Consider the following 22,040-nt stretch of genomic DNA (forward strand, 5'->3'; position numbering starts at 1 on the left):
AAACCATTCAAAACAGACAACATAAAATAAAAATTTAAACAATACAATCTTGAAATAGAAAATAAAATTAACATCCTAATATCAGAAACAATTGAGAAAATAATAATAATTTAACAATAAAATGCTGTAATGGAAAACATAATTATTAGGATTAGATATACAATAACGTCATACCATTCAAAACAGACAACATAAAATAAAAATTTAAACAATACAATCTTGAAATAGAAAGTAGAATTAATATCCTAATATCAGAAACAATTCAGAAAATAATAATAATTTAACAATAAAATGCTGTAATGGAAAACATAATTATTAGGATTAGATATACAATAACGTGAAACCATTCAAAACAGACAACATAAAATAAAAATTTAAACAATACAATCTTGAAATAGAAAATAGAATTAACATCCTAATATCAGAAACAATTGAGAAAATAACAATTCAACAATAAAATCCTGAAATAGAAAATATAATTAACATCATAATTTCTGTAACAATTAACAAAATAACAATTCAACAATAAAATGCTGAAATAGAAAATATTTCATACTGCGCGGTCTCCGGGCACTCAGTCCTCTAAATAGAAAATATAATTAACATCATAATTTCAGTAACAATTAAAAAATAATTCAACAATAAAATGCTGAAATAGAAAATATAATTAACATCATAATTTCGATTACAATTGAAATGAAAAATGCCGACAACAGAAAATATAATTACCATTACAACCTCAGAGTATGTTTTAAATAAATAGAACATAATTAAAATAAGAACATAAAATATAATTGATGTGCAAATCAATAAGAAAAGAATAATTTATTTCAATAAAGCAATAAACGAAAAAGAAATAGGGGAAATAAAATCGCGAGTTGACCATTCAACGAGCTGGGTATTGAACTCGTAAAATGTCGAGTTCAATACGTCCTGGACGGTATTATTCATACCGTTGAAGGAAAAACACAAAAAATGAAAAAACAAATTAGCGAGCATAGTGACAGAATGACTGTCCATCCGAAGATGGAGAGCCATTAGTAGTTCCCCTCTTCTGGGCAAATTTTGCCGGGGCTCTTCAGCATATAGCCTCTTCTTTCTTCGGCAATAGCCTCACAAAAATCACTCGCGAAAATTTTACGCTTGCTCAGACATTTGTAAAAACGTAACACGTAAACGAGCAGCGATCCTTTGAATCGCTACTCGCATACCTGCACAATTTTTGCAAATGTCCAAACACAAAACACTTTTAATTTCACTTCACTTCACTTCACTCCACTTTCACTTTAATACTTCATTTTTGTAATCGGGTCTAGTACCACGACTACGACTTACAGACTAATAAGGCTTGGCCTTGAAAAAATCAAGAGAGAATGCTAAATTAATTAATTAATCAACTAATTAATTTGCATTTTCATTTTTCCTCTTGATTTTTTAATTTCCAACCCCAGATACAAGCTTCTCACGTATTAGAGGAGAATACGAAGAGAAACATGAAAGCTTGCTCTGGCCCTGCCTACTTATGAACTAAACTCAATCACACCAGAAGTAAACTACCTGCCTGCCTATCGCTATATTTAAAAAAGGGCAAAAATCATTCTCACAAAAATTCACTCCACGGTTCTCATACAACCACCCGGGTGCAAAAAAGCCTACTCCTAGGGAGAACGTCCCGGGACGCCTCCGACACCCGAGTTCAATTCAACTTTCACACTCTAATAAAATCATACCTTTTTGCTGAAATCGACTGACAAATAATAGTGAACATTATGCTAAAGTAATACATTTCATTTTCGTATTCTATTGAATTATCTAATGTAAAAATTTTTCAATTTATTCTTGATAAGTATTTTGTAATGTTATAGTAAGTTAAGATTGTTAATAAACGATACAAATCCCACATCCTAACCACACACACACATGTGGAACTTATATCGTGGTTCACTATTAGTCCACTACTTTTGTCAGTCGCCAAAATGTATTACACTTAAAACTAAACCTTGCCCACCGCCCTCCACCCACGCGAGTACATCTAAGTACCCGAATGAGCTTTGGGCATAAAAGTGAACAAGGCCAAAGGTATTTTCACCTACCAGTTTTCTTCATGTGTGCTGAAATGCCTAAGCTAAAACGTATGATTAGCAAAAACTAAAGATGATATTCTCACTTTATTAAAAGTAAGAATATCGGCGAAATATCACGGCTCCGATTTAGTATATGGGCTGGCCCCCCCAGGGGGTTTTATTTTTAATAAAAGTGACTCGACTTTGCAAATATAAAGCTTGAAGAGCAAATACAGAAAAGCAAAATTGAGCAACTATGACATAAAACATGGTGCACTGCTAATATCAGCTGGCAACGGAGGTTCTTAGGCCCCCTGGACGTGCGCCCGACGCTACATACCACCCACCCCGCCTGGACGTCGTAACGCCAGGACAGGATGCACCCCTTCGCTAAGAGCGCTACCCGCCCGTCCAACACGTTGCATCCAACGGTGTCAGATTGACGGACGCCCATAGTATAGACAAAAGGACTACAGTTTAGAATATGGTAACATATTTTCATATGTTCCGTATTCTAAAGCTGCGCCTGCAAAGGCCTAGTAATGCATGGGTTTATCTCCCATGAGATGGTGTTTCACGGTCTTATGCCGCGGAATCCTTGTAACTAATTTGATTAAATAAATAAAATAGTGGATTGAGTTTAAAAACCAAAAGGATTCCCACCAAATACTAGTCAGTGCATTGTCATATTTACTCTCGCGTTGGAAATTTTTCGCAACACTAATTAAAATAGAAAATCCTGATCTAAAAACATGACTAGTACATAAACACCTAACGGGCTAATATTTCACTATACTGATGAATGATGAGTGTGAATGATGAGTGTTTAGGGTCGAGAACCGTGAACGTGACAGAATGAATTTCAAGTATGAACGAAGAGCTTTCTACAATGCTTGAAGAGCAAATACTGAAAAGCAAAATAGAGCAACTATGACGCAAAAACGGTGCACTTCTAATATCAGCTGGCAACGGAGGTTTTCGGGCCCCCTGGACTTACGCCCGACGCTACATACCACCCACCCCGCCTAGGAAAGGATGCACCCCTTCGCTAAGAGCGCTACCCGCCCGTCCAACACGTTGCATCCAACGTGTCAGATTGACGGACGCCCATAGTATAGGCAAAAGGACTGCAGTTTATTAAATGGAACATATGGATGTGCGCCACATCCTAAACTGCGCCTTGAAAGGCCTAGTAATGCATGGTTTTATCTCCCATGAGATGGTGTTCACGGTCTTATGCCGCGGAATCCTTGTAACTAATTTGATTAATTAAATAAAACATTGAGTTTAAAAACCAAAAGGATTCCCACCGAATACTAGTAAGTGCATCGTCATATTTACTCTCGCGTTATTTATCGCAACACTAATTAAAATAGAAAATCCTGATCTAGCAACATGACTAAAGGGGAGCTTTAAATTATGCTCGAAGAGCAAATACTGAAAAGCAAAATTGAGCAAATATGACTCAAACATTCGTCCACTGCTAATATCAGCTGGCAACGGAGGTTCTTAGGCCCCCTGGACTTACGCCCGACGCTACATACCACCCACCCCGCCTGTTTAAGGCTCTAGGCCCAGGCAGGGTGCACCCCTTCGCTAAGAGCGCTACCCACCCATCGAACACGTTGCATCCAACGTGTCCGAGTGGTGGACGCCCATAGTATAGGCAAAAGGACTTTAAGACAGCTTAGCGTATGGGATGCAACATACTTAAATGTTCCGTACTCTATGGCTGTGCCTGCAAAGGCCTAGTAATGCATGGTTTTATCTCCCATGAGGTGGTGTTCACGGTCTTATGCCGCGGATTCCTTGTAACTAATTTTATCAAATAAAAACCAAAAGGATTCCCACCGAATACTAGTCAGTGTATAGTCATATTTACTCTCGCGCCGGAAATTTTTCGCAACACTACTTAAACTTAAAAATTCTAACGGAGTAATATTTACTCCCGCGTTGAAAATTTTTCGCAACGCTACTTAAACTTGAAAATCCTTACGGGGTAATATTTACTCTCGCATTGAAAATTTTTCGCAACACTACATAAACTTGAAAATCCTTACGGGGTAATATTTACTCTCGCGTTGAAAATTTTTCGCAACACTACTTTAACTTGAAAATCCTAACGGGGTAATATTTCACTACACAAGGGTATGCGGGTGGATAAATGATTACGTGATAGAGTTCGTGAGGCTGAAGTGCGAATGATGAGTGTTTAGGGTCGAGAACCGTGAACGTGACAGAATGAATTTGAAGTATGATCGAAGAGCTTTCAATAATGCTTGAAGAGCAAATACTGAAAAGCAAAATAGAGCAACTATGACGCAAAAATGGTGCACTTCTAATATCAGCTGGCAACGGAGGTTTTCGGGCCCCCTGGACTTACGCCCGACGCTACACACCACCCACCCCGCCTAGAACAGGGTGCACCCCTTCGCTAAGAGCGCTACCCGCCCGTCCAACACGTTGCATCCAACGTGTCAGATTGACGGACGCCCCTAGTATAGGCAAAAGGACTGCAGTTTATTAAATGGAACATATGGATGTGCGCCACATTCTAAACTGCGCCTTGAAAGGCCTAGTAATGCATGGGTATATCTCCCAGAGATGGTGTTCACGGTCTTATGCCGCGGAATCCTTGTAACTAATTTGATTAATTAAATAAAACATTGAGTGTAAAAACCAAAAGGATTCCCACCGAATACTAGTAAGTGCATCGTCATAGTTACTCTCGCGCTGGAAATTTTTCGCAACACTAATTAAAATAAAAATCCTGATCTAGCAACATGACTAAAGGGGAGCTTTAAATTATGCTTGAAGAGCAAATAGTGAACAGCAAAATTGAGCAAATATGACTCAAACATTCGTCCACTGCTAATATCAGCTGGCAACGGAGGTTCTTAGGCCTCCTGGACTTACGCCCGACGCTACACACCACCCACCCCGCCTGTTTAAGGCTCTAGGCCCAGGCAGGGTGCACCCCTTCGCTAAGAGCGCTACCCACCCATCGAACACGTTGCATCCAACGTGTCCGAGTGGTGGACGCTAATAGTATAGGCAAAAGGACTTTAAGACAGCTTAGCGTATGGGATGCAACATACTTAAATGTTCCGTACTCTATGGCTGTGCCTGCAAAGGCCTAGTAATGCATGGTTTTATCTCCCATGAGGTGGTGTTCACGGTCTTATGCCGCGGAATCCTTGTAACTAATGTTATCAAATAATAACCAAAAGGATTCCCACCGAATACTAGTCAGTGTATAGTCATATTTACTCTCGCGCCGGAAATTTTTCGCAACACTACTTTAACTTGAAAATTCTAACGGGGTAATATTTACTCTCGCGTTGAAAATTTTTCGCAACACTACTTAAACTTGAAAATCTTAACGGGCTAATATTTATTCTCGCGTTGAAAATTTTTCGCAACACTACTTTAACTTGAAAATCCTAACGGGGTAATATTTCACTACACAACGGTATGCGGGTGGATAAATGATTATGTGGTAGAGTTCGTGAGGCTGAAGTGTGAATGATGAGTGTTTCGGGTCGAGAACCGTGAACATGACAGAATGAATTTCAAGTACGAAAGGGGAACTTTATACAATGCTTGAAAAGCAAACACTGACCCCCCTGGGGGCCAGCCCATATACTAAACTGATGCCAATTTCACAAGTAAAATCGGAAAAACGTTTCAATTTCAAGAGCGATTTCGTTATCAAAGTAAGTAGTTATAATAATTAATAGTATTCATGCTTATTACTTTGATATTGAAATCCGCTCATCGCGAAATAAATTCTTGTACATATAAAAAAGAAAATGTATTGTGAAGTCGGAGGGTCATCCGACTTCTCTACATTTTTAAACTCGAAATCTATACATGTAAATATGTACAAGAAAACCCTATCCTGAGCTAAGGCATAAAATACACAAAAAAGCAATTTGCACGATTATCATTGTATAAAATGATACAATGATATTCGTGGGTCACTATGCTCGCTCAAAAAATAAAAATTACAACCAATTCCCGTGTCGCTACGGACCATTCGTCCTACGACATGATGGGAACCGGAGGAACTTTAAAGCATGCGACTCACCGATCGTTGACTTGCACTACTGCACGTCTTTGGCTCGTCAAAGAAACGGTATCCCCACTGGCCAAAGTACTCATCTGAAAGCATAAAAATCACGATTCTTGAACGATATATGTTTTCTCTCAATTTGTTGTAGTTACTATGCTAATACATAGGATAATTAAAAAATATGCATGCAAAACTATATGGGAATAACTACACCATAAAACACGGTAAACCACATGCAAATACATCCCAAAACACTCGAAGATCAAAACCATAGAACACTATAAAATATTTGCAAAATTATAGTAAAACACATAGGGTACCAATCCATAAAACCTACTAATAAATTCGTATAAATATGCCAAAACACAAAGGGTACTACTCCATAAAACCCACTAATAAATCCGTATAAATATGCCAAAACATATAGGGTACCACTCCATAAAACCCACTAATAAATCCGTAAATATAGGCCAAAGCACAAAGGAAACCACACCATAAAACACAATAAAGCACATGCAGGTACATGGGGTACCACACCACACAGCACACTAATGCACTTGTATAAAAATGTCAGAACACATGGGTGACCACACCATAAGACGCACTAATATATCCGTATAAATATTCCAAAACACATGGGAAACGCTATAGGAAGCACCATAGGCACACATAGAAACACTTGTGGTAATACACTGATAAATCCATGCACGAATATCGATAGTGTCAACCCGTACCGGTATATGTTGGGCAGCTCCATCCGTATCATTCGGCGGTCGCGATAAGACTGACTAGATTTGACCTTCCTCCAGGTCGCGCTTGTACCGGCGCGCGGCGCGCGCAATCAAGCATGACGTTCCGCTTCACCGGTTCTGCAGATTTAACTATTTCTATCTGATATTTGTTAATATTTGTTTAATTATTATTTTATATTTTACAATTGTTTATTAATCAAATTATTGTTATATCTATTTAAATTGTTTATTTCTTTACATTTCCGCGTGGGTACATTGCAAAATTTTGTTTAATTATTTTATTAAAAATTATTTAATTATTATTTTTAATTTTACAATTGTTTATTAATCAAACGAACAAACTGCGCCGTACAGAATGAACGGAAAACTAAATTTCTGGTCTGTTTTACCTTGTTGACGTCTTTCGCGAGTGAACAATCAACGAAATCGTAGTTTTCAAATTACTTCTACCTGGAGACTTGTACATCATCCCTTGGGTGCTCGTTTTATTCTATCCGACCCAAAGAATATCCGTCTGGTCTCTATTTGGACATACGATTCACAGAAATGTTTATATTACGAATAGATCAATGCAGGTGAGTCCGATCCGCCATTTTCTTGACCGTTGACAGACAGCAATTTCAATATTTTATCAGTTTTTGACGAGTTGGATAATATAAGGACCAGACAAACATTCTTTAGAACCTTCTGAACAGGTCCCTCAAATTTTTTTACATTCTGTTCAGAAATGAGGACGTAATTTAAAAACTCGCGTCTAGGAATTTTTCTAGGGTCTGTTGGTAAAGTTTTCGACGCTCGCCTCAGATAAAAATTTATTCATCACTGCAACAACCTATATAATGCAAGTTGACGGGATGGCATCACACATTAATTATAAATTAATTACATAATTTAACTTCAACTGAAAAGACAAATCTGATTATTCGGTGCAAGACCGAATAATTAATAAAATAATTGCTTGATAAACTTGTGTTATCGATCGGTAACTTGTTGAGTAGTTTCCGCCGTTTTTACTTAGCTGACGCTGGGATCGAATTTTAAAAATACTTGATTTATGGCGGTCTTTTCAAAACGCAAGTTTATCAAGCAATTATTTTATTAATTATTCGGCTTGTACTGATTTAAAAACAAACAGAATTAAAGCGAGTCAAAATTGTGTCGTTTCAGTTGTAAGTGCGAGGTGTCGTAATATTAGTAGGACTGATATAAATTCCTCACTAGATAATACCAACTGATGCCAACAGAAGTACAGAAAAGTTACAGAAAGTTGATAAATCATTCTAAACTGTTCAACTTTAACAATTAATATTTTAGAATAGAATTTGATGATACTTTAAATTTAAGATAAAACTGAATAGATCTAAATAATAACTGTATAAGAATGGAAATAATGAAAACTAAATGTCAACTTTGTTACTGTTAAAATTGTTTATACCGTAGTGCGGAAACTTACACGTTGCTTTAGTATTAACAAATAGCTTGTAAGAAGAGATTAACGTTGTAAAATGAAATCAATTTGACTCTGTTTCTATCCTGTTAAAGATAAATAATTTTAATAATGTACATAATATACTTCTGTATAAGTTTGATACTTAGCGTGTCATCGGTGGTTCAGGGGGTTAGTACAGCCATAAGTTTGTAATAATTCGTAGTTTGTCATATATTAACCAATTTTGTCACAATTTCAGAGTGAATTAGACTATGATGGATGGCTGCATCTAAGACTATGGCATGCGTTCAATGATGAACCAGAACCCATTTTCATAGAACGTGGAAATGTCACAATATCTAGTGTACGAAGTGGTGCATCTGTTATTGGGCAAAACGGATTATTGCATTTACATATAAATGAGTTGAAAAATCTCGCCAAAAATGATGGGAAGTATAAACTCAAGGCAGTAGCCCGTATCTCATCTGGAAATGAAATAACATTTTTAACTTCTGTACCAGCGGTAATTGCACTTCCTTCATCATTAATAACTGCTACATTTTATAGATGACATCTGTATTTCTATTCATTTCTACAGTGTTATCTTCTTGGTTCTGATCTTGAAGATGTAATAACAGTTTGGCTGGATAGTGCAGCCGAACCAATAGTTGTAAGCCTTTCCTCGCCTGGCCCATGTAGTACAGAGAGTCCGTTTACAAACATGTGGACAACTAACGTTGTTGTTAAATATCCTGATGGTGGGCCAGTTCCGGACACTGCTACGTACATTCAGAAACTTGAGCGTGAAAGAGAAGCAAGAGAAAGAGGAGAAGCTAAAGATAACAGATCTTTCCTTGCAAGATACGTAAGTTCCTTGTTTTGAATAACATTTATATTTATATTCTCGCATTATATATCATCGTATTCTTGTTTCAGTGGATGTACATTGTTCCTGCGTTAATCTTTGTTGTTCTATCATCTGCAACGAATCCTGAAGCTGGAGGAGCAGGAGGTGGTAGTGGCCAGAGACAGTGAGGAGACCGTATTATTACATCTGTGGGTGCGGGTATTTCTCGAAGAGTGTTCGTGCGCGGATCGTTTATTTATAAAATTACAATGTTCTTTCATAATAACAATTGTAACAATCATAATTACATCTCCTGAATAAACTCAATGATTTAAGTAAAATTCTTCGTTCATTTACATTTCTACTTAACCATTTTGATATTTTATATAAAAACATAAAAATCTATATTGATGTGTTACTACTCTGCCTCTCTTTGAATACTAACAGCTGTAACTATGCACCATCAATATGTATAGTTTAATACAGAAGATAAGGTTCACAGGTGTATCAGGGATCAATAATCCACCCCCAATGAGCAAACCATAGCCTGTTAGCACTATGCATTAGAATATGTGTAAACAAGTAGGCCAGTTTAAAAATGGCAGCGTTTTCTCTGAATATCGAGAAACACGTGGAGCCTGGTCTTGTCACTTGCGGCAAGTTTGACGGTTCCCATGCATGTTTAGCGGTGGCTACTTTTGGCGGGAACATTTTGGTGCACAGTCCTCACAGGCAGCCGCAAATAACCGGTCATGATCATGAGCAAACTGATAGGAAATTATCTTGGAGTGGAGAGCTGGCTGAACTTCAAATTGGTACCAAGGTGAAATTAAATATTCTTAAATGATCCAAGATTACATTTTAAAATATTTCTATTAGATTACAGCACTTTGTACTGGTCGACTTGGTGAAGATGAAAGGGATATCCTCTTAATTGGGACCGTTACTCATGTTCTTGCTTATCACATTGAAGATAACTCTGACATCTTCTATAAAGAGGTACCTTGGATCATTCTAAGCTTATCAAGAAGAAGATACTTAACTATTTCTTTCTCCAGATGTCTGATGGGGCAAAATGCATACTCATTGGAAAATTAAGCTGGTTATCGAATCAGGTTGCAATAGTGGGTGGAAATTGTTCAGTGACCATCTTGGACTCGCAGGGTGCAGAGATATTCTGGACAGTTGTAGGAGGTGTGGTCAGTTCTCTGGCAGTCTTTGACTTCAACGGGGACAACGAGAATGAGGTAAAACTAATCAAAACCTCCTTCTATGAATTATTCTTTAATGCATACTGAAATCATTGTCGAAAGCTGGTCACTGGCACGGAAGACTTTGAAATAAAAGTGCACAAACAGAGTAGTGTACTATGGGAGGTCAAGGAAACAGCCCCTATTACCAGCTTAACAGCTCTCCCTAATCGACGATTCGTTTATTCCGTTGGAAATGGAACTCTGGGCGTCTACGAAATGTCCCAGAGGCTCTGGCGTGTTAAGGTCAGTCTGAACAAAGGAATAAAAATAGATGAGCAGAAGGTTCGATGCGATGAATTTTTCAGTCGAAGCACAGGGTGGTGGTTACGCGTAGCTTCGACGTTAATGGGGACGGCACTCCGGAAGTCATAACCGGCTGGAATAATGGAAAAGTGGACGCTAGGTCGTCCGACAGTGGAGAAGTAATTTTTAAAATCCAATTATCAGCTGGGGTCGCTGGAATCGTGGAGGCCGATTACAGGAGGCTAGGCAAGCCTGACTTGGTGGTAGTATCTACAACTGGAGAAGGTAAAACATCATTTTCCTGTGACACTATGATATTCCTTTCAGTCTTAATTATTCAATAAAGTATCTTTTTAATTATGAAGAGAAAGAATTGGAACCATCCAGTTGATTCAAAGTTGATTTTAGTTAGAGGCTACAGTTCCAGTTCTACGATGGACACCCCAGAACCTGGTGAAGCTATGCGAGAACTGTTAGCCAGGAAACAGGTGTTGCAGATGGAACTCAGGCAAAGGGCCTCATCTGTTCCCAACATGTACCATGGGACCAAATTGGCTGTCAGTTTAATGACGTCTAGGGGTGCTGCACGTGTGTCTCTTGCCTCTGGACCTGGACTCTTGGTCAGTCAATCAACTGATTCATAAAATTGTTTTTTACTATTTATCCTTTAACTTCAATTACTTTCAGATTCATTGTGCCATAGTATTTACTGAGGGAGTGTTCGAAGGTGAAACCCTGGTTGTCCATCCCAGCAAACCAAGAGGAGAGCTGGAAATAGAACTTCATCCAGCGAAGAACACTCCTGTGGACATGCATGTGAAGGTCTGCGTAGGTCCAGCTGGAGCAGATTTGCTGCAGGTATGAAATATAAGTCAGCGTTGAATAGAATACTCACTGTTGGAATATTTCCTCATTCTTATTTAACTGATAGGTGTTTGAGATGACCCGTCAGCTACCTAGGTTCTGCATGTACGAAGTCATAGAGCATCCTGAGCAAATTGCTGATGACTTTAAAGAGAATGTAGTCACAGCTGAGGTACATTAGTGGATGGAACATGAACTAGTAGACAGTGATGCTTTTGTGTACATCATTTTAGTGAAAAGAGGATGATTTTTTAATACTTCTGCTTGTTCAGCTTGCAGAGAGACCTCAGAGGATCGCTCTATGGTTGAACCAATGCCTCATCCTACCGGAAGAGTTTGAAATAAAAGAAGACGGTATGAACAATGGAGGCATTGAACTGTGGCTTCGTGGGATGAGGGACGACACGGTCCATTGTTTTCTAGCAAACTCCACTGGTAAAGTGACCATTCATACAGAGGATTCTGCGTTTGCTGGCGACATTATTCAATCGCTAGCCATGTATTTGGGTCTCAGAGAGCTTTCCTCCGAGGTCACGTTTCCGGCTGAAGAGAAGAAGCTTCTGAACGCGTTGGAACGTGTCAGAGGTGAACGAAATTCCATTCCCTAAGTTTCTAAATAAATTTTCATCGCCAGTAATCTGAATCATTTTGCTGTAGAACTGAAGGAGATCGATGCCAAACTGCAAGCAGAGGCAGCGAGCGAGACTACGTTGCTGAAGAATATTATAATTCGATTGGAAGATGCAAGAATTCTTGAGAACGTCGAAGAAATGAGAAGAAGATTAGTGCAACTGAAGAATGTTAATGCGGATTTGATAAGAGAGCACGAAATCAGGATGAAGAGTTATCGAGAGCTCACAATGAACTTGAAGGAGTTGAACCTTGGAGTACAACGTGCAGCTAGATTAAGAGGTAGCCTTTGAAATAAATTTCTATCGGAGGATGATATAATCTTTAAATCTATTTTCAGTTGGAAAAAGTGCCTCGAGCACGGTGGCTCGTTGCAGGGCGGCTATTCAAGATGAAAATCCAAAGGCACTCACATTGGCAATAAGACACGGTTGAATTATACAACAACTGCGCTCTTTTTATTGTTAATATTTCACGTTAATAAATATTGTTTTATAACAAATTTTAGTTATTATTCTAAAAGAAATTTGAAACCCAAGCGATCTCAGCAGGGCCGGTCCTAGGATTTCGGGGATCCGAAGCGAACTCCCTTCACATAATAAAAAAGGTACCTCAAATAAAATTTATAAAATTAACATTAAAGCTTGTATAACTAATTTAGATTACTCTTCTTGTATTCTTAGACGCAAAGTCGTCTTATAGGGGCCCTGGACCTTGGGGGGCCCTAAGTGCCCGTCTAGTCTGCCTAGGCCCAGGGCCGGCCCTGGATCCCAGGCAGCCCAAGCGGGTTTGAAACCCTTCGGATCAGATTTCTATTGAACTGAAAAATACCAAACTTCAATAAATACATTCTAGTACTATAAATCGCCGATTCAATGAGTAGTTCCTCGCACGGAGATACTGAATCTCCTCTTGAGCGGAACAGGAGAGGGTCGTCGAAGAGCGTTCAAAGTACTGTCAGTGGATGCCCTCACCCTGAAAGAGCTTCCCTGCTGTCCAGAATTACCGGGCAATTCCGTCAACAGCTTGGAGATGTCGGTAAAAACGGCCATGACCTGTCGAATAAAAATAATCGGGCCAGTCTGTTGCTATCGTTACATAACCTATATGTGCGATTATCTATTCAGCCACCGTGCCGAGTATTTTTCTCTTTCTCTCGCATTATCACAATGCCGTTTCTTTTTTTTACGTATCGGACACGTGTACGGTGTTATCAATATAAATTTTTATTCAACCCTTTCGAATCGAATCGAAATCGGGAGGCGAACAGCGAATGAAACGAATCGGGGAGAGCACGATCGTAGGAAAAAGGAAAAGGAATGCGACAGATAAAGTGCTCGAGATTCGAGCAGACGGTGTCTGCGGATAATTAATTGTGAAACAAATTTTTAATTGCGGCCACATTACGATACCCTTGATAAGCAGGGACGATCATGTCCGATGCTGGTGTATCTTTCAGCCAGCTCGGTCGCGATACAGATTTTGTTTACCACTTCTCGATCACGCGTAAACGCCATGACCGATTTCCCGGTGAAGTAAACAATCGCTTTAGAAAAATAACCGGACCGACGATTAGATCGATCGGGCATCGGATCGGGTATTGTCGATTCGCCAAATTGCCCTCTTCCGCATTCGGAATAAGACTTCCGGTGATGATTATCTCGATCGGGCTCGCCAGACGTCTTGGTCGATCAATGACGTAGTACTACGTCAATCGGCTCTCTGTATCGTTTTGCCCATGATATACCGATGATCCGTGAATTTCGCTCGATAAAAGCATTTCGCGTTCGATTAAACGATCGGTTTGTTTGTAAATTTTACTCGCACGTAGTACTACGTTCGTCGAGTCCGGAGAATTTTCGAAGATAGCCGATGATTGTTTGCATGTTAACCGTGTTTACGATCGATGCGACGAGTCGAAAATATCAGAATATAAACAACGTAGTACTACGTTGTATGCAATGACAGGAATTTTTGAGTAGAAACGTTGGATAGATATTTGTACCCTCAAAACTTTCGAAATCGATAACATTTTGCTATCTGTCTGTCTTCTCGGACGTTACAAAATTAAACACGTAGTACTACGTCATTTTTTTTGATCGAGGAAATTTTCGAGTAAAACTTTCTGGAAGCGTTCGATGGATCTTTTCGCAATTGATTGTATAATCGAGAAATAGGGTAAAATGAAACACGTAGTACTACGTTATGCCCGGGGATCATATGTACGGGGAAGGAGTCAATGCCAGTGTTACGTCAAATGCTTCCATCATTATCGTTCGAGACGTAACACGACCGTGTCAACGACTTCTGATTTTTTTAAAGCCGATGTCGTGCTGTTGTGTCATCTCAAATAGCATGATTTCATGCTTCAATTATACAAAACTGTTCTGGTTTTAATTAAAATTAAATTCCTGCGTTTTAATTAAAATTAAATTCCATGTAAAAAAATTTATAAAAAAATTAAGTAAAATCGACAGAAGATCCAAATAACGTAGTACTACGTTTAACCCTCGAATAGTGTTATGGGTCAATCGAGACCCAAACTTAGAAATATATACAAGGAGTTTAATTTAAAATAATTTTCAGAGGAACAGTGTAAAATAATATGAAAGAAATTAAAATTGGGGCTCTCTCCATGGTCCGCCATCCGAGAGTTCATATTTATATGGAATTACAAGCTTCCTGGTACAACATTCTTAATAAATCTTTACGTAATTAATTTTGTGAAATTAAAATTAAGGTATGGTTGAGAGTAGTTACCTGTTCGACAGATTCTCTGACAGAAATCTCGTGAAATGCATTAGCCTCGATCTCTTCGGCTCTCTGACGACCTTCCACAGTGGATACTACCCTCTCGCCAGGTGTGTACGTTACGTCTGCTTTATTAGCTATCAGTACCACTACGGGTGGTACTCGCCTAGTTTTCCTTGCGTGTGATACTAAGAACCTAAGATAAATGAAGAATCAAATTCTATTTATCTACCCCTTGCAATATTACAAGTTTCACCCTCTTTTAAGTTCACCCTTCGCTCGGCGCGCGTTCCTTTGGCATTTCTTGCACAACCCTTTGATATTTGCACAATTCATTAAAAATAGCATCGATGCGTCGATACACATTCTGCTCGAGGAAAATATGTCTCTAATATTGTTTTAAATTCTCATACTGTATGGGACGTATTGACCCTGGATGGTACCCTATTTCTATGTGGACTATTTTTCATTAATTTTATACATTTTAACTAAAATGTAGCGAAACAATAAAGGGGCTTATTTGTCGAAAAAAGAATTTCATTTTCAATTTTTGGATTCTATTTTTTACATCTACTGTAAAATCTACTGTAAAATGTATATTTTACATCTAGCTACATCCAGTGTAACAAGAACTTAACACTATAACTACCAAGCCAGTCGAAATGACTGGCTTCTAGTTTCTTATTTTAATTTATAAATTTTATAAAGGTATTTTTGTTAAAAATGAAGAAATTAAATTATGTTTCACTCTTGATCTATTTACTGTTCTACATTATTTTCAACTGAAAAACAAATGTGTATCAAACGTCGGTTTCCTTGTTTTTCTAGAGTACTTTTAAATAGTTCATATTTTCTGTAATTCAAAATTAAAGTCAAGAGATGTTTCATTTTTAACAGTTAAAAATAGTTCTAATTACAATAAAAACATGGTTCCTATACAGAAGAAAGATTATTATTTTTTAATACGTTCGTACTATAGTTGCAAAACACCCAAACAAAAATTACAATATTTTTTTCTCACCGAAGACGAGATGTCTCGTCGAAGCTAACCCGATCGGACACCGAATAAACCAGAATAATCACATCTGCCCATCGTAGTTTCAGCTCGGTCGGTGGTGGCAAATATCCCGGGGGATCAGTTATCTCCCACGTGGCATCCAGGAAGTTGTCAACCTTGTATATCCTCTCGGTACTACAATCGTATTCGCCGATGTATCGTTTCGTAGCGAATCTCACTGCCAGAGCTAAATACAAATAACAATGATTTCTTCTTTTTTATTTTACATCTAAATTTTTATATCTAAATTTTGCGATTCTTACCAGTTTTACCGACACCCTGATGACCCAACAGGATCGCTTTAACGAACTTTGGTTCCCTGCTGGTCAGGCCCAGATTCCATGCTATTGGGGGGCTGATTCTTTTCTTCAATGAAGCCGCTGGTGGACTGAATCTCTCCATGACTTGACCGTCACTGCTTTCCCTTGGGCGCGTCCCATCGATTTATGAACCCTCTCTTTTACCCGGTGATATTTAATACACGTATTATTATGCGTGTATCCTTCGTGCCTACCTTTCCTTCTCGTTGAACCGTGCTTGGTAAACAAACGATCGATCGTACCTTGTTTTATTTCATATCTATTCATGAACTTCGTTCATTAAGTAGAATCTTTCATGTTCATTCAGAGTTTAAATTAATTCACGAATTTGTAAATACTAGAATTAATCATTAAATAATGGATTTTATTTGTATTTGGAAGAGAAAAGACGTGGAACATTTTTAACCCTAATTTGTTATTTTCAAAAGCTAGAAGGTTCTACGTTAAGCTCTCTCTAAATTTAAGGAGTAACTCCCTTAGTAATTTTTGAGGGGACAGTGCAAAATGTAGAACATAAAATTAGAGGTGTCTTAGGGCTCTCTCCAGGGTCCGCGGTCGAGGGTCTCTCTCCATGGTCCGCTATCAAAAATTTAAAAAACCCAATATTTCTTACTTTTTCAGAAAAAGGGTCAATAATTGCTTACCTTATCCTAGAATTCGTACGAACCCAAACATTTTACTCTGTGGAATCAGTAAAAGCACAACTCTTGAAAGTTCTAAAATTTACCGTAACATCAAAGCTTGTAATACTTTGTTCAACCAACCTTGTATTACCATAAAATCATTTCCTAAACATCCACCCGAAATTCCTAAGATCGAACGAAGAGTCGTCTGATATTCTCGGATTCTATGGCGCCAGGAGCCTCGAAGCAAACGCAAAGGTCGTTACATACATATGTACATAAGTTCTAATCAAGATTCTTCGTATCAGTGTCGTTAGGTCAAACTTTGAACGATCGTTTCGCAATTCCCGGCCCTCCTGCTGGATGGAATAAAACCGAGCATCGTGGCAATTGCACTCTCGGCACGATAGGTCCTGGGTTAGGTCTGGGTTATGTTACATGGAAGAACGGCACGCGTCCAATTGGTTGTTATTACTTTTATGTAAGACACATCAGACGCTCGTTGCTTTATCAATTATTCTTAACCCTCTTCCTCTTCGATTGCGTTTCACACACTCCGATACCGTGGATACATCTGACTCACTGCCACTTTCATTTCCCGTTGCTTCCACGTATTTTCCTCGAATTTTTCTGTTAACGCTGGTGAACTGGATATTTTGGAAGTTTTTGATAAAGCTTATCGTTCAACGAAGTATTTATATTATTATCTGTATCGTACATCGTTTTTATCGCTTGATTTTGTTGTAGAAAAGAAACGTCTATCTCTCTCTTTCTCTGTTTTTTATTTTTATTTTTTAATTGTGAAACGATAACGGAATATTTACATATACTGATATTTAGCTTGAGAAAATTTAATTGGAATTAAATCTTTGTTTTTGAAAACCGTTTGTTTTTCTCTTTATAAGGAAAAGTGAAGTAATTATGTTTGTCCGGTTATTTCAATGAAAATCATGAAGGAGTAAAAATATCGATAAGGACAAAAACACGGCATGTTTTGTACACTTTTGTTTTCGATGCTCGAATAATCAATATTAATTCTCAAAAAATTCCAAAATAGTTCGTTGACTTCAATTTGCATTCTAAATATATTCGATATTACTTATCAACGATAAGCTCCCTTTTTATTTCTATAATACATTAATATCTTAACTCGGTTATATTCGGCAAATTTTTTGTCTGATACAATCGATAATTAACGATTGATACCCTAAACTCAATCAATATTCTTTTTTGTAGTAATCTTGCAATTATTTAACCTGTTAAGTAATTCCAGTCACCTGCAAGATAAAGTTATAATTAGTATTAATTATAGAGAATTGTTCATTAGGTCCTGAAACTAATTTTCTTCATCATTACCAATTTACGATATTTTTTAAAAATAAAGAAGTATTTGAGGGATGGAAATACACCTCTTGATTATATTTATTTCTCGAATCCAATCTTCCAGTCACCTGCAAAAAGAAATAATAATAATTAGTATTAATTATTATGGCTATAGAAAATTGTTCATTAGGTCCTGAAACTAATTTTCTTCATCATTACCAATTTACAATATTTTTTAGAAATAAAGAAGTATATAAGGGGTGGAAATACACCCCTTGATTATATCCTATCTTCCAGTCAACTGCAAAAAGAAATAATAATAATTAATATTAATTATTATGGCTATAGTAAATTTTTCATTAAGTCCTCAAGGTAATTTTCTTCATCATTAACAGTTCACAATATTTTCTAGAAATAAAAAAGTATTTAAAGGATGAAAACACACCCCTTGATTTCCAGTCACCTGCAAAAGAAAAATAATAATAATTAGTATTATAATTATTATAGTTATAAAAAACTGTTTATTAGGTCCTGAAAGTAATTGTCTTCATCATAACAAATTTACAATACTTTTTAGAAATAAAGAATTATTTAAAGGGTGGAATATACACCCCTTTACCCCACACAATTAAAAACTTTCAACCATTTCTCTGCCTCTGGCATCGAATTAAATCAGATTCGCAAAGTAGAAGCTTACGAAATGAACACGTGAACCAATCCACAAACTAACGATAACACGGTCCACACAGAACATCAATATAATCCTTGGCGACCTCTTGCGGAACTGCGATCACGTCGACTATTTTCACTTGAAACACGATTCTATCTCTGCCTTGTCTCGTAACAGCCAACCCTGTCTCACATTCCTGAATACAATCTGAAAGTCTCCAATCTTCACCCTATTGACCAACTTTCTTCTCAGATCCGTTGACCTACACTCGATTTAAGAAATGCAACCACCAAACAGTGAACCTTCCATTTGCAAGATACAAAAATTTGCATTAAAATTGAAAGGGGTTGAAATGAAATTGATCATTCAGATTTCCATCCAGCAGGTGTAAATCTTCATCAGGGAACATTAAAATCCGAAACTTTATTCATGGAAGATATCGAGGTCGTTAACACCGAGTTCGAGGCGTCTCTACGATTTTTCACAGACGAACCAAGCGGGTCCATTCATCCGGGCTATTCGGTTTCCTGGAATTCTGGATCAACTTCTCCTGAATCTCCTCGGAGGCGGTGTTTCCTGGTACATCAGACCGGCCATTGATAATCTAAATATAGACGCCACGAAGTCGGCCGTGTTGAAGGAAAGCGTGCCGTTCCCCGGTTGACCTCATGCGAGTACCAAGGGGTTATCACCGCGTGTAACTCGCGGCCCTTATCGCTTATCGTTGCCCTGGCCGCCGCGCCATGGTAGCCGAAAAAAAATGCGCCCGCCCGCCGGAGTTTCACCGGCCGATCGAGAAATAGAGTACCGAAAGGGAGGCTGGATAAGATAACCGTAGGATACCGATCGATCGATCCGAGTCGACGACCGGTAATTATCGTCTCCCGAGGATGATCTAAGGGACTCTACCACGAGACTGACGCCTGACCTCGGGTTCGAGAAATTATGTTCTCGAAGGGGGGTAACTGGGGCCTCCAGGCGCTAGTTAGAGGTTCCATGATGAAGTTTATCAGGGCTTCTAGCATTGGAAATCGAAAACATCTATTTGTAGGGAATTCTGATAGGAGGATTCAAGGTAAATTTGAAGAAGAATGTTGCTCTTTGATTTCATGTTCTATTTTCTATTAGGTCTTTGATGGAAAAGTTGAGGACCACAGGTGAGTTGGCAAAATTTCAAATTATACAAATGGCTATAAATCAGCTTCTTTTATTGTAATATTTTAGAAATAAAAAATTCATTACTTCTAAAAAATATTGTGAAATTATAATGATGAAGAAAATTATTTTTAGCACCTAATGAATTTCCTATAGCCATAATAATTAATACTAATTATTATTATTTTTCTATCATAAGGTATAATACACACGACATCGGATGGCGGACCAGGGAGAGAGCCACAATTTTAATTTCTCTAGAAATTATTCTTCCAATACATGAAATTCTTTCGTTTCAAAATTGTACATCTAATTTTAGGTTCATATCCTTGTATATGTTTTGAAAGTTTGGGTCACGATTGACCTAGGCTCCGCCGTTCAAGGGTTAAAACGATTAAAGAGAATAGATAGTTCTTTAGAAATGTGTACATTGATTTTTTTTGTTCAATACATTTGATAGATTGTATTTTTTGTAGATGCTGTTTGTTATTTTCGTGACTCGAGGGAAGGGAGTGTTATTGATAATTTATCTGCTTATCAGAGATCCTACCGGAGCCAATTATGTGTCTATTATTTCTAAAGTCAGTTAAGTTATATGACCCAACGAGATATTTTTGTTTTTCCTTTGAATCTATGGAAGTTTAAAAATATTTTCGATTGACCTTTCGGTGAATATCTCTGTACACGTTGCCCTGTGCAACTAAATTCGAAACCGAATATGAAGTAATGAATTTTTAGATAGAAAATCGCTATATTAAGCTTGCTTTATCTATGTCAACCTCGTATAAGATTCCTTCTGCTAAATTAATTAATCGTCAAACTTCTACTTTCGTTTATAGACATTTTAAATAATAAATTATCATAGACTGGCTGCACAATTTTTCTGTACCCTCGTTTGTTAATTTTTAACAAAGTTTTATTAACTAACATCTTCGAAATACAATTTTCAAGTTGAAAAGAGTGATTTTTCGCGGGGTTTGAAATACTAGGAGTGGGGGTTATCTACCGCGCATGCGCAGAACGACTCGCCAATTTATGGCGCGAAGGTTCTAATTTCAGGCACGAATTTGGATTTTCTTTAATTTCAAGAAATGATTTCACAGATTTTGCGAGGGTTTTACCGTAAATGTTTCTGTGCAACGAGATTCCCCGATGTTCGACATGACTCATCGAGGTGTTGATAATTCTCGAACGAAATTGGTAAACAACCAAGCGTTTGTTTCGTCGATGATCGAAACGTTTCCGGTAAAAAGTCGATTGTTCTTTATTTGCTTGTACATACGTTATTGACATAGCGAGTGAACCGCCATAAACTCGTTCACTGTTATTCGTTCATATATTTATGTCGATAAAGTAATCTCGTGGCGCATACATTACCCTGAGGCATAATACCATAGGACTAAATAAATATTTGCCTGATTATTGCGGTTGGATTATTTTAGGGACAACAAATGAATATTTATACAAACAAATAATTTTAAGTTAAAATCTGCTATCTGTATTAAAAATTTCTATCAAAGAAAATTGAAATATTAAAATTCAGTTTAACTTGACTAACATTAACTTGGTAAATATTGAATATAAACACTGTAAATTGACACAAAAATTTCAATTCAATTATACTTAATTTCCTAATTTCAAAAGCAATCAAGCATTTGAACCTGCTAAGTTCAAATATTTAATCTGAAAATTTTTATAAAAATCTTGGAAGGCTCGATGAAGATTTAAATGAATTCCAAGTTGTATTACTTGAAAATTTCTAAGAAGAAGTTTAACTTCATCATCACTATTATTCATCCAGACAATGGTATTCACTTTCACGGAAGCCTAACTGGGAACCGCATTGATCTTCACATTTCCTGGAATATTCTTCGCGATCTAACACGATTCCTTTCGCGATAGCGAAGGATTGTTGACCAGCCAGGAACGATCCGCGAGCGAACGAACGAAGAAACGAAGCTGATCTATTAATAAACGAACGCTCT

General features: G+C 37.5%; 3 protein-coding genes across 4 annotated transcripts; 2 read left to right on the plus strand and 1 right to left on the minus strand.

Moving 5' to 3' along the window:
* Nucleotides 1-8,151: 8,151 nt before the first annotated feature.
* EMC10 (ER membrane protein complex subunit 10) lies at nt 8,152-9,423 on the plus strand. Its single transcript, XM_034332220.2, has 4 exons — nt 8,152-8,508; nt 8,579-8,842; nt 8,918-9,184; nt 9,256-9,423. Exons 1-4 carry the CDS (start codon nt 8,449-8,451, stop codon nt 9,352-9,354), a joined length of 690 nt encoding a protein of 229 aa, XP_034188111.1. The 5' UTR covers nt 8,152-8,448; the 3' UTR covers nt 9,355-9,423.
* Nucleotides 9,424-9,687: 264 nt separating this feature from the next.
* Nucleotides 9,688-12,632, plus strand: LOC117607933 (BBSome complex member BBS2). The gene is made up of 11 exons (XM_034332216.2): nt 9,688-9,989; nt 10,046-10,165; nt 10,225-10,413; nt 10,480-10,662; nt 10,725-10,947; nt 11,071-11,282; nt 11,350-11,520; nt 11,594-11,698; nt 11,799-12,111; nt 12,184-12,438; nt 12,497-12,632. Exons 1-11 carry the CDS (start codon nt 9,765-9,767, stop codon nt 12,589-12,591), a joined length of 2,091 nt encoding a protein of 696 aa, XP_034188107.1. The 5' UTR covers nt 9,688-9,764; the 3' UTR covers nt 12,592-12,632.
* Nucleotides 12,432-21,564, minus strand: LOC117607934 (ras-related and estrogen-regulated growth inhibitor). Of its 2 annotated transcripts, XM_034332217.2 has the most exons (8): nt 18,450-21,564; nt 18,264-18,358; nt 17,049-18,184; nt 16,929-16,965; nt 16,228-16,863; nt 15,929-16,151; nt 14,917-15,103; nt 12,432-13,211 (listed from the first exon to the last, which is right to left on the minus strand). In XM_034332217.2, exons 5-8 carry the CDS (start codon nt 16,364-16,366, stop codon nt 13,029-13,031), a joined length of 732 nt encoding a protein of 243 aa, XP_034188108.1. In that variant the 5' UTR covers nt 16,367-16,863; nt 16,929-16,965; nt 17,049-18,184; nt 18,264-18,358; nt 18,450-21,564; the 3' UTR covers nt 12,432-13,028. The 2 variants fall into 2 exon arrangements, with proteins under 2 accessions (XP_034188108.1, XP_076544619.1); XM_076688504.1 differs by having other exon boundaries at nt 16,228-18,184.
* Between the last annotated feature and the right edge of the window lie 476 nt (nt 21,565-22,040).

Source organism: Osmia lignaria, chromosome 5 (genome assembly GCF_051020975.1).
Source record: "Osmia lignaria lignaria isolate PbOS001 chromosome 5, iyOsmLign1, whole genome shotgun sequence".
Lineage (NCBI taxonomy): Eukaryota > Metazoa > Arthropoda > Insecta > Hymenoptera > Megachilidae > Osmia > Osmia lignaria.